This window comes from Stegodyphus dumicola, chromosome 1 (assembly GCF_044657685.1).
Source record: "Stegodyphus dumicola isolate Sdum_Otavi_A_Nest chromosome 1, ASM4465768v1".
Classification (NCBI taxonomy): Eukaryota; Metazoa; Arthropoda; class Arachnida; order Araneae; family Eresidae; genus Stegodyphus; species Stegodyphus dumicola.
Window position 1 is genome coordinate 108589415 of NC_140768.1, and position 14059 is coordinate 108603473.

At 33.2% G+C, this 14059-nt stretch overlaps 1 protein-coding gene across 2 annotated transcripts in view; it reads left to right on the forward strand.

Annotated features, from left to right (window-relative positions):
- The window catches only part of LOC118179781 (interference hedgehog-like), a 204847-nt gene that overhangs the window by 152111 nt on the left and 38677 nt on the right, over nt 1-14059 (forward strand). Inside the window, exons 7-12 of one of the 2 annotated variants that reach the window (XM_085819144.1) lie at nt 3080-3187; nt 3298-3453; nt 7595-7753; nt 8159-8332; nt 10007-10219; nt 10671-10846. In XM_085819144.1, coding sequence (XP_085675270.1) covers nt 3080-3187; nt 3298-3453; nt 7595-7753; nt 8159-8332; nt 10007-10219; nt 10671-10846 — 986 coding nt within the window. The remainder of the gene's footprint in view (nt 1-3079; nt 3188-3297; nt 3454-7594; nt 7754-8158; nt 8333-10006; nt 10220-10670; nt 10847-14059) is intronic. The other variant, XM_085819152.1, reaches the window with a different exon arrangement.

Here is a 14059-nt window from a genome sequence, read left to right on the forward strand (position 1 = left end):
AATGCTTGAAATGAGATTTTATTATCTCCAAAAATACACTCTATTGCAAAAAATACTGCACCGAGAAAGAATTGAGTCACAACTACGAAATTCAGCAGTAGTATGGTATTCGAGTAGATAAACAAATGATCAGAAATTGGGGGGGGGAGTGTTTTGTTTATGAATAGCAGTACAAAGAATGTGAAAATCAGTAGGCAGTAAAGCTGCCCCTGGCAGCTGTACAAGCCCATACTCCAGTTGGGCATGAAATCTGTTAAGTTGTCATTCTACCTCTGTGGTACGAAGCAGGTCGTTTCGATGCCATATTTTTTTCCGTATTTTAATTTATTTTTAGAATAAATATGAAGTAATATAAATAAGTAATATGACGGAATTTTATTTATTGAATTAACGATTGTTTGCATGCATATTTGAAATAAACATATGTGTGTATATGTGTGAAAGTGTTCTAGATTTTTGTTTGTGTCCCAGATTAGTGAGTAGCCTCCTCGCCAACGTCAAGGCCCCGGGACATGAGGGAGGTTTTTTTTTTATTTATTTATTTCATAAAACAGCATCAAAAAGGCAAAATACACAAATGGTAAATAAACACATGGTTACAAAGTAGTTATATTATATCGCAGACAAATATAATTACAGATAAATAAGATTAGAGATAAATAGGGTTACATCACAGAACTGTTATTATACTAATCCATTGCAAAATTACACGCCACACCTTTCAGGTATTCCATTATTTCTCGATTTTCAAAATCTTCAACCATTACTTTAATTCTCATATCAGCTCACAGATACCTATTCCTCTTTTGCGGTGGCTCATCTCCACATACAAATTGTTCATAATATTGATCAATTGATTTTTTAACATGCCTGAGACCATCTATGAATTCCCATAATGTGGGGTATGAAACACCAAATGATGATGATACCAAATTTATTTGAATGATAATGCAAACTTATTCTAAAAATAAATAAAAATACGAAAAGTATGGCGTCGAACTGACCCCGCGTCGAAACGACCTCGTGTTGAATCGACCACGCGTCGAACCATTGGCTTCGAAACATTGGCTTCGAACTGACCTGTACCGCTGTGGCAGATTGTACCACAAATGGAACAACTGATCATTGAGTTGGGACATGTTTATACACATAATGTACACATTTGTACACTGAATTTGCCTGCCCAAAATATCCCAAACATGTTTGATGGACACTATATCTGGAGACCTGTCAGGCCAGTCGAGGACATTAACATGCCGAAGATATTGTTGAAAAAGTGACCGAGCATTGTTCTACTGCAAAACAGAACCTGGACGACCTCCTAGCATAGGCAGTATGATCGGCTGCAAAATGTTATCAATGTACCTGTAAGAGTAATCAGAGTACCTCGCAGCATGACTAATGATAAATGGCTGTTCCAGCTGATTTATTTCCTAGACTGTCACACTGTGTTCTGGCTGTATGTTGCTAAGTAAATAATGACAGATTGTACCACTCACCTCTCTGTCTCCAGACATTTACGTGGCGGTCATCAGCACTGAGAGATAAACATGATTCATCCCTGAAGATCACATTTCTCCAATCGGACACTTCAGTTTGACCGAGAGTGGCACCTTGCTGGGCGATACTGCTTATGGTGGAGTGTAAATGGCAAATATCTTAATGGACGTCGATATCTGAGCCCAGTGTCATCTAGCCTTTTATGAATCGTATCCCTTGATCCCTAAGAGTTGGCAAATGGTGTAGTTATTGTTGCAGACATAGCAGCTCTTCTAATTGTGCAATCATTTCGCACATTGGTGGCCTGGAAATGTCCCGACGCACTATGACAGCTGACTATGCCTTCACTGAACCACTAATTCCAACAGCGGGCAACTACCATATCGCTTTGACCAATATGTCCACCGATTTATTTGTTTCTTCAACCAGCTAGCTTGTTTTAGCCCTATGATGTGACTCCTCTCAAAATCTGATAACTTTTCATAATGCTGTTGGGTACATCTTAAAGGCATCTTTGGTTACAATGTCATGTATCCAAGCCATCAGCATGGTTGTAAATGCTTGTCACTTGTTGCACCTGCCCTTTTACATTCTACCAGCTGCATATTTCAGGCATATGTTGCATTGCTCCACAATGCTGATTGGTGCTGCAAGTTTAATCAGTTATACAACTTGCCAAACCATATTTGCATACTGTGTTTTATAGTTGTGGCTCAGTTTTTTCAAAGGTGTAAATTTGTTTTTCCAACGGAGTGTATAATGTGTTACAGAAATGTAACTGTTTATTAACTTTAATTTTGGCTTTTGCAGTGTTCTTGTGGTTACTTAAATATATTTTTAACAAAGATATTATTTATGCAATTTTGTACTTAGCAGAAGCCAGTTTCTGTACTCGTATATGTATCATTGTCATGCCGAACTGACCACCAGTGATCAAGTGGATAAGACTGCTGAAGTGTGTAAACACAATCCGGTGTCAAGTCTTGGTGAATAGGCTGGCTGCATAACTGTTTTCGTAGTTTTACTCATGTTTAATTTGAATGCAAGCCAGTTTGCACGTGAAAAGATTCGCTGAGGCGTCCCCGTGCTTTGGCATATGGGCCTAGTGTTCTTTACTATAATCAGATAATCCAATCACAATTTCATTGTATATTTTATATCTCTCCACCTTTTTTTCTTGCTATTGAGAGGTATTTTTACTTAAACAAGGGCAATATGAGACTGTTTGGTATTTATTTTAAATATTATAATTTTATTTTGCACAATAGTTAGTAAGCTAAGAAAATGTAATGTAACCAATTTTCAATTGTAGGTATGACTTGTTTTAGCACTACACAAATATTATGGCAATTATTGTGGTGATGGTGGAAGGAATTTTTATTATCTGTCACTTCTCTTATCTGCTACAGTGATGGTCCTGAGACTGATAGATAATTGAAGTTTCATTATATTCTTTATAAAGTTTAATTTTTTTTTCCATACTACTCTAAAGACATAATTTAAAACTTTCTGAGTAAATTTCAAAGTCAAAAGATTTTGTTATGAAACCTGATTTAATGTTCATAAATTTTAATTATAGGAAATCTCCATATTATTGGTGTTCGAAGAGGAGATGAAGGTGTGTATTACTGTGAAGCAGAAAATTCTGTTGGAAATGTGTCGAGTAGTACGGAGATTGAAATTCAGGGTAAATACATAAAATTCTAACAGTTAGCCACTTGTTTAATCATTCTTCTATAGGTAGCTAGATGTTCCAAAATTTTTGTTATAAACTTCATTATCTTAATTTACTTCCAGAAACACCACAGATATTAAAATCCCCTAAAAGCATATCTGTTGAAGTGGGAGAAAATATGACATTAAGCTGCCTAGTCCATGGGCATCCAAAACCTCTAGTGACGTGGATGCATAATGGTAAAATAGTATCAGTTGATGCAGAGAGCGAAAGTAAAGGTATTAAATACTATTTAATTTTTTAAATATAAAATATGTTTAATATTAATGTTTAATGTGTTAATGCGTAATGTTTAATTTAATGTGTATTTAATACTGGATTAAGAAGTTTTTGCCTTGTCATTTTTTATTTTCTCAATTTGTCAATAGAATGCCTAAAAACATATCAGTTAGTTAATCTATTTATGCCAATTGTGATCCCCCCCCTGTATTTTTTATTTCCTTTTTCTGAAAAACACTAAAGTGCAACTTTTTATTAAAAAAATTAGGTTTTTAGGAATTTAATATTTCTGTTACCTTACTTGCATGCATATTTTTCCCTCTCTCTCTCTTTTTTTTTTTTTTTTTCACTGATTTTATCACATTAAAATCGAAAGAGGTAAATTATGCTAGTAGTTTAATTTCCAAAGGATGCAGTTACAATAAGAACAAAATAAATGAAAAGTAGTCATGGTTGAACTATAAATAACTATCTCAATATTATTTCTTTAAAAGAAACCTACATTCCATTAAGGATACATAGTAATATTAACATTACAATATCTAATAAGGTATCTCGCTCATTGTTGCCTCTGCTACACCATAAGTTTCAAATCATCTATGAATAGTAATTAGAGAATTTAATTTGCAGCTGACTCAGCAAAATTATTGTTGGGATGTCGGTACGTGTTACTGTTATTTATTGGTTCTTGTATTAGGCTAGTAAAAAGCTCAGCTTTAGAAGGGAAAGGTTTTGTATGACCTTCACATGTAGTTTGCGAAGGTTTGTCATTGTTAATAGGATGAAAACAATCACTATGCGGATGAATCCATTTTAAAATTTGGTGAAGCTCATTCTCTGAATGCACTGAAGAAGGGAAAAAATATGCAAATAATTTTTAAAATGTTCAGAACCTGCCTCTAAAAGGCTAGAGGGAAAAATATGCAAGGACGTACTGTATTATGAAGTTCAAATATTCATTGTACAATTTTTTATAGACAGCTCATAAGTCCTTTACATTGCCCCCCCTCTCTCCCCCTTTTTTATAGCTATTGATATCTGCAGGTGTGAAGTATGAATAGGTTTTGCCATTTTTTCATCTCACTTGAGGGGTTTTTTTTCAGAATAAATTACAAAAAAATCGAGGTTCATTCCTCCCATTTAGTGTTATTCAGTAAAATTCTATCGTGATTTACTTTATTTTGTATTATTTTTCAGTTTATAATTGTGTTTAATTTAATAAGCCAAAAACATTTTGACTCAGATAATTTATGTTTCTAAAACCGAAAAATGCATTAGTAATATTCACATACAGTTTTTGTTACAGTCATACCCCCTACCCTCTAAAGAAAGATTCATTGAACTAGAAATATATTACACTTTTAATTTATACAAATAATGTTAAGAATTGGCTGTATGGCAATCCTGAAGCCCACCATCATGTTCTAGAAGACAAATTCTGAAAGAATCTGTAAATAAAATCCTCTTTTGGAAAAAAAATTATTGATCAAAGCATTTCACGACAATCTGCATATCAATTTTCATCATCTGTTAACATCAGAAAGCATTTTCTTAAGTGGCATTTTATTTTTAATTATATACAAATTTAAATATTTTACTCTTCAGTGTCTTTATGAAATTCTTCTTTTTCAGGAATATTAACTCAAATTTATTTTTAATTAGGAATATTAACTCAAAATTAATAGGAATATTAACTCAAACCATGAATAAATTTGTGCACAATCTTTGAATGCGATTTAGTATTTTAAAATTAAGTGTATAAGTCAGTTTTATTTTAGATGTTTTTTTTTTAACTCTAAAATTAGCCTGCGTCTTATGGATCAAGGTTATAAGTTTGTCCTCTAAGATGCAAGCCGATTCGCCAGTCGTATGCTATTAAATATATTTTTCTACACCAGAAAGTCATAGAAAATTGTTACCTTTATTAAAAATGTTGATAATAACTGTTTTGAGCCAGTAGAAAGCAACAGAGTTTTAATATTTCCTTGACAGTACTTGCTAAAAAATTCCCAAGTGAATCATGTTCCTGAAATATTCCTGAAAAATCATCTACGAATCCAATATTCCTGAAAAAGAAGGGTTTCATACAGACACTGAAGAGTAAAATATATTATATTGTATATATTGTATGTAATTAAAAATAAAATGACACTTAAGAAAATGCTTTCTGATGTTAACAGATGATGAGCATTGATATGCAGATTGTCGTGAAATATATACAATGTAGCATATATATATATGTATGTATGTATATATATATGTATGCTATCCAGTCATACAAAGAGAACACACAGGAGAGTCCATAATGTTAAAATGAAAAGATGAGCACAGAGATATTTATATTAGAATGCTGTTAACATTCTGAAAGTTACAACTGCAGCCATACAATGTGAGTCGGAAATAAGTTGTGGTCTAGAAAAGAGTATATTCCAAGGTTTACCGTGCAAAACTAATGAAGAGAGCACCTGGAAATCCTAGCCATTTCCAGTTTAGCTGAATAGAATTGCTATTTCAGAAGGGGTGTCTGAAGAACAGAAGATCCCTTTTTGGCAAAATAATCAGCCTGCTCATTTCCCTCAATGCCGCATTGGCAGGAATTCACTGGAAGGACACGTTATTAGGAGAATTTTCAAGCAAAGTCCTGCATCTTAAGACCCAGGAGTTCTCAATCTCTTTCTTATAAAAAAGAGCCTGTAGTGCAGAATCAGAAAGGATTACAGCATTTTTAAAGGAGTTTTCTCATATAAAAAATTCTTCAAGTGATATAAGAATCACTTGAATAAAATGAGAATAAAAGAATGTTTAAGTGAATAGTGATATAAGAATAATCTATCAAAGTGAGCTGTGAAATTTGTAACTGAAAGGTGAAAACAAAAATGTTCATTAAAGATGCTAGTTTCAGCACCTTGTGAAAAATCAGAAAGCGAAACATCAATATACACATGTAACCAGTTATTGGAAGGCTGTTATAGATGGTCTTCAAAGCGATCACCCATAAGGCCTCAGGAGGAAGACTTTCTAAATTTCTGAGTTAGGTTTAACCTTACATCCAGATTCATGTAATGAAACAGGCAAGGAGGAAGGAACTCAGTTGGCAAGTTATTAATAATTTGGTCACATCTAATATCGCAGACACATTGTATAAAACAATACCATAAAATTACCAATTAACCCTTTCCGGCTCGCTACCTTTTAAAGTCAGAGTTTTGATTTAAAAAAAAGTAGGCAGTCTAATTAGGCCTAAGGGAGTACACAAGTAAAATTTTGTAAAGATAGCACTTATCGTTTTAATTCTGTGGGTGTGCCCAAAGTGGCACACTGATTGAATAGAGCTTCGAAAAAAGAAACAAGCATTGTTGTCAATGAACTGACCAATGAGATGCGGAGAAACAAAGAATACAGACTCTCAGTTGTCCTAGATTAACAGTGAGCTCGGTCTGGGCACACCTAGGGTTCGCCGTTTGATTTTAGGCAAGATTTCAAGGTAAAAATTTAAAACTAATATAGAATAAGGAGATTAGCATACAGCCAAAAAAATAACATAAAAATTTCTTTTCAAACAATTCCTTTTATACCCTAAAAAAAACCTGGAAGATTTCTTTCAAAAATGAGGGTCTTAAAAAACTAAAAATGGCTAAAATATATATGGACTGGTTTGTGTTGAGCTGCCATCTACTAAAAATTAAGAAGGTTCAGAGTAGCCTATAGTAACCTATAAATCCTTTTTCGTTCAATTTTTCTGTGCGTACAGAAGGAAATTTTTAGGTATGTCCAGATCGGACACACTGTGCCGCAAAGGGTTAAAGTACCATAAAATTTTTGTAAATTCTAATAAGAATATGTACCGAGTACAGTATGTTATAAAATGTACAATTAATCAAAATATGTGTCTTTCTTGCTATAAATTTCTATTTTATATATTGTTATAATGACTTTATTAATATTTTAAATGAATGACAGTTTTATGCTTTATGAAAATATTTAATTTTGAAAATAGGTATTATATGTTGTAGTTTAAATTTTTTTAATGTATGTTGTGAGAATTAAGACTAATTATAATTTAAAACATTTATGCTTGTAATAAAGCAATTGCATTTTTTTAAATGTTAATACATTTAATGTTTTTTTTTTTTTTTCCAGAATCCCATTTGTTGATAACAAATGTAAATCACAGGCATTCTGGAATCTATCAGTGTTTTGCTAACAATGATTTGGGGACTGTTTACTCAGCTACAATAGTCACTGTGACTTCCGGCAATAAATCAGTTGATTTTGATTATGATGCACATAATTATGATGGTAAGACTTAGCCTTCCTCTAACAAAATTGGTTAGATTTCTTCTCACATTTTTAGATGATGCCTAAGTAGACATAATTCAAAATATAGCATTCTCCCGAAACGTTCAATGTATATCTTGAATTATGAAAGTCAGCTGATTGGTGTTATCTCTTTAAATATGTGAAAAATCATATTTAATGTGAAGTTACTGTTTAGGAAAAGTTTCTTCACAGAATCGATAATTATTTATGACTTACGTATGAAGGAACTTCTTTTATTCCAATTTCTTTATTATGTATTTAAAAGACTTATCCTTATCATACATATTTTTTAAATTAAAAGATATGAAATATTTTATCAGACAATTTTCAAACTTTCCTCTCTCTTCTTCCAAGTTGTTTATTAATTATTAATTTTTTTTAAAGATTATGATGCAGATGATACAATCAGCACTCCACCTTTAGTTCATGAAAGTAAAAAGGATTTGGGAATCGTAGACAAAAATTCTGAAGATGCATTAAATTCAGGGAGAGATAAATTACCTAATTTTGACTCTGGTTCAAGTCCAAAAAGAAAAAAAAAGAAGCATTCAAAAGGAGGTTAGTATTCATGTACCAGAAATGAAAAGGAAGTTAGCACTGCAGGTAAAATAAATTATTTGCAGATGATAGTAATTAAATGCTTTGTGATGCTAGTCTTTATATGCCTTGTTCATGACTATGGCCTGTATAGTCAGATGAAACAAAATTGTCCTAACTTATACATTCTGAATTTTATGGACATAAGACTCCATGAATTGTATGTTTCGAAGAATATGCGAATTGTAGGGTAGACACAGTGCTTCAAGTTATGTAAATGATGTGAAAAGGGCTACATTCTGTTGTAGGCGAAGCAAGAAAAAAGGGAAGAAATATGCAGAATTGATAGTAGGTGTGCTGCTCTATCAGGCAGAATAATCATTTTGCAGATTTTTGTACTGTGGCAGAGGAAACATTAGTATGGAGAATGCCAGGACCCCGAAAACTGAGCCAGCTTCAGCAGGCATACAAGTACATCAAGGTTATGGTGATCGGATTGAGAGGAGCCGGTTGGTGCCTGCGGTGAATCGCAGCATACAGGCACTGATACATATTTGTGGTGAAGATGGTTGGAAGAAAGGAATATGGCATATTCTAGGTGTAGCAGTGCTACCAGAGTGAGTTCTCGATACATTCAGAAGCATGTGGTGATTACTTGCAGGCCATGCCCATCAAAATTTTGCAGCAGCTGCAGGACACTCTTAATGCTCCTATATCGACTAGGATGGCAGGTTTGCCGATTGTCAACTTGTGCCTACACATGTGGCATCTGATAAAAAGTTTTTCATTAAGCCAGCTGCACAGGTGCCTCTGTTTGCGGTGGTACCGGTGCTGTTGGAGCCATGTGGATTTTAGAATGGTATAATCTGGTGCTTTTCAATGAGTCACGCTTTTGATTAAGCAATGACTGTTACCAAGTACAAGTCTGGGCAGTGACATCATGATAGGTCCAATCTAGCCACTACTGTGGAATACCACACTGCATGACAAAACATTGTCATTGTTTAGGATGCCATCAGCTGTGATAGCAGATTGCCATTCGCCTGTGTTGTTGGCAATATGACAACCCAATTATATGTAGTTGACATTCTCCATCTGTTGACACTACCCTTCTATCAGGTAGTGCTGAATGCTATTTACCAACAGGATAACTCTAGACCATACACGGTGCACATCAGCCAACATGCCCTGCAAGGTACTGAGGTGCTTTCCTAACCGCCTTTCTTCCCCAAATCTTTCACCTATCAAATGTTGCTTATGTGGGATCCCCCCCTCCGCATTCAGAAGACGTACTGTGGCAAATGGTTAGCAGGGAATGGACATCTATCCCTCAGGAGACAATCTACATCTTCTTTGTGTCTGTAAGTAGATGTGTTGATGCTTGTATTGCCACTAATGGTGACTCTATAACTTACTGACCATATTGTATAGTTGCGGTTTTATAAGTGCATCGTGTTGTAATAAACATCACTTATTGTTTGTTGCAGTGTCTCTTTGCTGATTTTCATCACTTTCTGTGCATGCATTCATGGTTGTGTATTTTCACTGTCGCATAGTGTATGCGCACACTGTTAAGTAGCTAAAACATTTATATCAAAAATGTATGCAAATGAAAAGAGATGTTTGTTTATATATGTGATCAAAGAAACTGTTTTGTAAAGTAAGGGAGTATATTAATAAATAATATCTTTCCAGTTAAACTTGTACCACCTTCAAAACCAGAAGTAACACGATTATCAAATACTTCTGTCATGGTGAGATGGGGTGTTCCTCGAAATGATGGACTTCCTATTTTATTCTTCAAAGTCCAGTACAAGGAAGTTGGAAGGAGGAAAACTGACTGGATGACTATTGATGAAGATATAGCTGCACATATTCACTCGTACGCAGTTACAAACTTGAGAGTGGGTAAGAATTCAAAAGGAAATTTTTTTATAGTATTAAAGCTGTACATCAAGCTCTTGAGTAAATATTTGCTTTAAAAAACAGCATTGCATTAAAAAAGGGCAGTAGTGTCTGCATTAGGAAAAAGATATACACACACACATATATATATATATGACACACACACACACACATATATAAAACATATAAATAGTATATAATAATATGAAGTTATAAAAGTAAATAAAATATAAATTGTAATGATTCCATTTAAGATCTTATTTTCAAAACATATGAATAAAATCTAAAGTTATATAAAATTACTTTTATGCATTTTTGATAATTTGGTGAACTTAATATTATGCATGAGATCCCTATATTTTAAGGGTCATTCCTTATTAATTTTGGCACTGTACAAATATTTTTTAAATATGTTAAAATAATTTGCATTTTAAAGCAATTTTTTTCATTCTAGGTGGCAACTATCGATTTCGTATAGCAGCAGTCTACTCAAATAATGACAATAAATCTGGTCCTGTCTCTGATAAGTTTGTTTTGTCAAAGGATACACCTATGGAAAAACCATCTGTTGCACCTATGATTACATTTGCAGAAGCAGCAAGTCCATCTGCTATAACACTACATTGGGAGGTTAGTAGACTTTGTTGAATCAGTCGCTTTTTTCGTGAAGTGAAATCATTACTGTAATACACTGAACCTTCTCTTGGCAACCAATTTCCATAGATAGCCTTTCTTAAAACTCACTGGTATTTCAAAAAATTTGAATAAACATCAATGCTGATTCATTACATTTTATTATTCTTATTCTTCTTATTATTATTATTATTTATTTCTGGCTTGTTGGAGGGGAGGCTAATTATGCGCAATGTAATTTTTTTTCCGAGATAAAATTTTTCCTAAATATTAAAAGTAAATTTCTGAATTGTACATTATTCAGGCAGGCTAATTACCTTTTAAATTTCTTGAGAAATCAATCATCTGATGAAAATGTCACAGCAAATATATCCATTTATTTATTTTTAAATAATTATATATATTTATATATAATATGAAAGAAAACTAACAACTTTAAATTAGCAATAGTCATTTTAATTTGGCTCTCTCTTCTTTCTGTCCTAAGGGCAGACATGGTTTATAATAACTTTCAGGATTGCATTTTTCAAAATTAATCTCTTTCATACTTATGTAATCCTCCTGCAATGCGGCAGCTCTTACCCAATCACAGATCAAAATTTCAACAAAAAACCAAGTTTATAAATATTGCTGCTACTAGATGTGCAGTCACCCCTCCCCAAACTTTGCTTGCCACTACCAACATGTGCTTCTCATTGCTGTGCTTTGTCCATCATTTAAAGATGTAAATAGTTATATTAAATTGTGGGATGCATAGCACACATATAATGATGATTTGTGAACCTGTTTATGTTTATTGGGGGATTGTTTTATTGCAAAATAAAACCTGTTGAATCAACAGCCATGTCTGAAAGTTATTCTTCTCCATTATGTCATCTTATGTATCTAAACAACCTTCAAATCCTCAAATTATCTACAAAATTATTACAATTAATGGAAATAGTTACAGCAGTGATAAACATCTTGTCTTTAACAACTACCTCCCTAATAATTTTATTATATATATATAAATAAAGAAATAATTTAGAATACAAGAGAAGTCACAAATAATTTTAATTATGCCGAGTGTTTGGCTTGTAAAATGCACAGTAGCGTAGTTGCACTCAGTTACAGCTTTTAATGACTAGCCAACACACTTATTTCTGGACAAAGCAAATTTTAGAAACATATTCTCATTTATGTATCATTATGAGCTCATCAGCACCTATTTTTCTTTACACTCTTTACCTTTTCACAAATTTAATCCTTATCATAAATTTAATATTACCTTATAAATTTAATACAGTGGTGCTAAATATAACACATTCAAAAAAGAGCCTGAGATAGAATTAAAAGTTTATGATGAAATCTTTTTTGCTGATTGATTGAAATGTACTTACATTAGCAGCATTACATAAGATCAAATTATATGGATAAATTTGAAATTATGCAGTTTATATATATATATATATATATAGGATGAGCAGTTAATTACTTTTAGGACAGAAAGAGGATATACTGAAACTAAAATAAGGAATATAAGGGGCTTGTATAATTCTAATAATTCTTAGAAAATAAAAGGTAAAAAGATTTACCTTTTAATCGATCTTCTTTCTTTCTAATCCAAAGGTATATCCGGGGGTATTTTTCCTAAGTACATCTATACACTACTCACAGAAAGAGAGAGGGGCTTCTAAGATAATAAGATATTTAATTTACATCACAGCACTAAACTAAAATATATTTGTAACACAGAAGAAAAGGATTAACATGTTTCACTCAAACGTCCATCACGAGTTCTCAAAGTTCAACTAAAAAGTTCTAATTTAGTTTTTGCTGCGTGCATGTGCAAATCACGTGGTTGTCGGTGAGAGTTTCAACATACTCCCACCTTTAAATTTGCTGAAAAATCAAATTTAAAACTGTAACCTTTGAACAGGCTTTACCATTCGACCACTGCTTGTAGTCATCAATGGAATCTTTTTGCTATTAAGATCTTGAGGCAAGTCATTTCAAATATCAGGATTGCAGTAAGTCTCTGGTTCATCAGAAGAGCTGCTTGCCACATTTCTAAATCTAGACTGTTCATCTGATGATGTTATCTCCAAAGGATACAAACACTTGGTCGGTCGCAAAACTTCTCCAAGCTTAGTCTTGACCTTAACTAAACGCACATGTCCATCCCGAGATTTGAAAATCTCGGTTACTTTTGCCAATAACCAGTCTGTTCGCTTTTTATTATCATCGGACACTAAAACAAGAACTCCTATTTTCAGAGGTTGTGAAGCTTTTACATGTTCATAATTTTGCCGTAACTGTCCGAGATATTCGATTCATAATCTTTTACGTAGATCTTGTAAAAGTTTTTATCGATAAATAAGCCTTTTGTTTAAAGATTTTGCATCTATATTAATTATCCAGATCAGGAACTCCAATTTGTCGAATCTCATGGAGAAACATGGAAGGTGTGATCGGAGATAAATCTTCAACATCTTTCGAGACATACGTCAATGGACGATTATTCATTATTGCTTCACAGTCGCACAAAATTGTTATCATTTCTTCATGATTCAGAGATGATCGTCCTAAAACTTTGTGAAGGATTCTTTTCAGGACTCCTATTTATCTCTCCCACCATCCTCCCCACCAGGGAGCTGATGGTGGAACAAATTTCCATGTGATCTTGTGGATACTAGCTTGTTCTAAGATTTTTTCCCAATTTAAGCTTTTGAATAATCTATCACTTCCTTTGAAATTCGTTCCATTGTCGGAATAGATGGTGTGGGGTCTTCCAAGTCTAGCAATGAAACATCTCAGCGCTTGCAGAAAACTTTCAGTTGATAACGAGAAAATCAATTCCAAATGTACTGCACGAAAAACAGCACAGGTAAAAATCACTATCCATGATTTTTGATTTCCCTTCAATATCAAAGGTCCAGTCAAGTCAACACCTACAATCTCAAAGACTGCTGCTTCTCTTACTCGGTCTTCAGAGAGAGGAGCAATGGTTGTTTTCGAAGAACTAGTATCGAACCTCTGACATACAACACAGCTTCTTATGACTTTCTTAAAAGTCTTTCATGTTTTCAAAATCCAATATTGTTCTTGTAAAGTGGATATTAAAAATTGTACTCCTGCATGATTGTTCATTTCATGTTTAGCTCTAATTAATTTTACTACAATAGGATGATCTGAAGGAAGAATAATAGGAAATTGAAAATTTTCTGTATC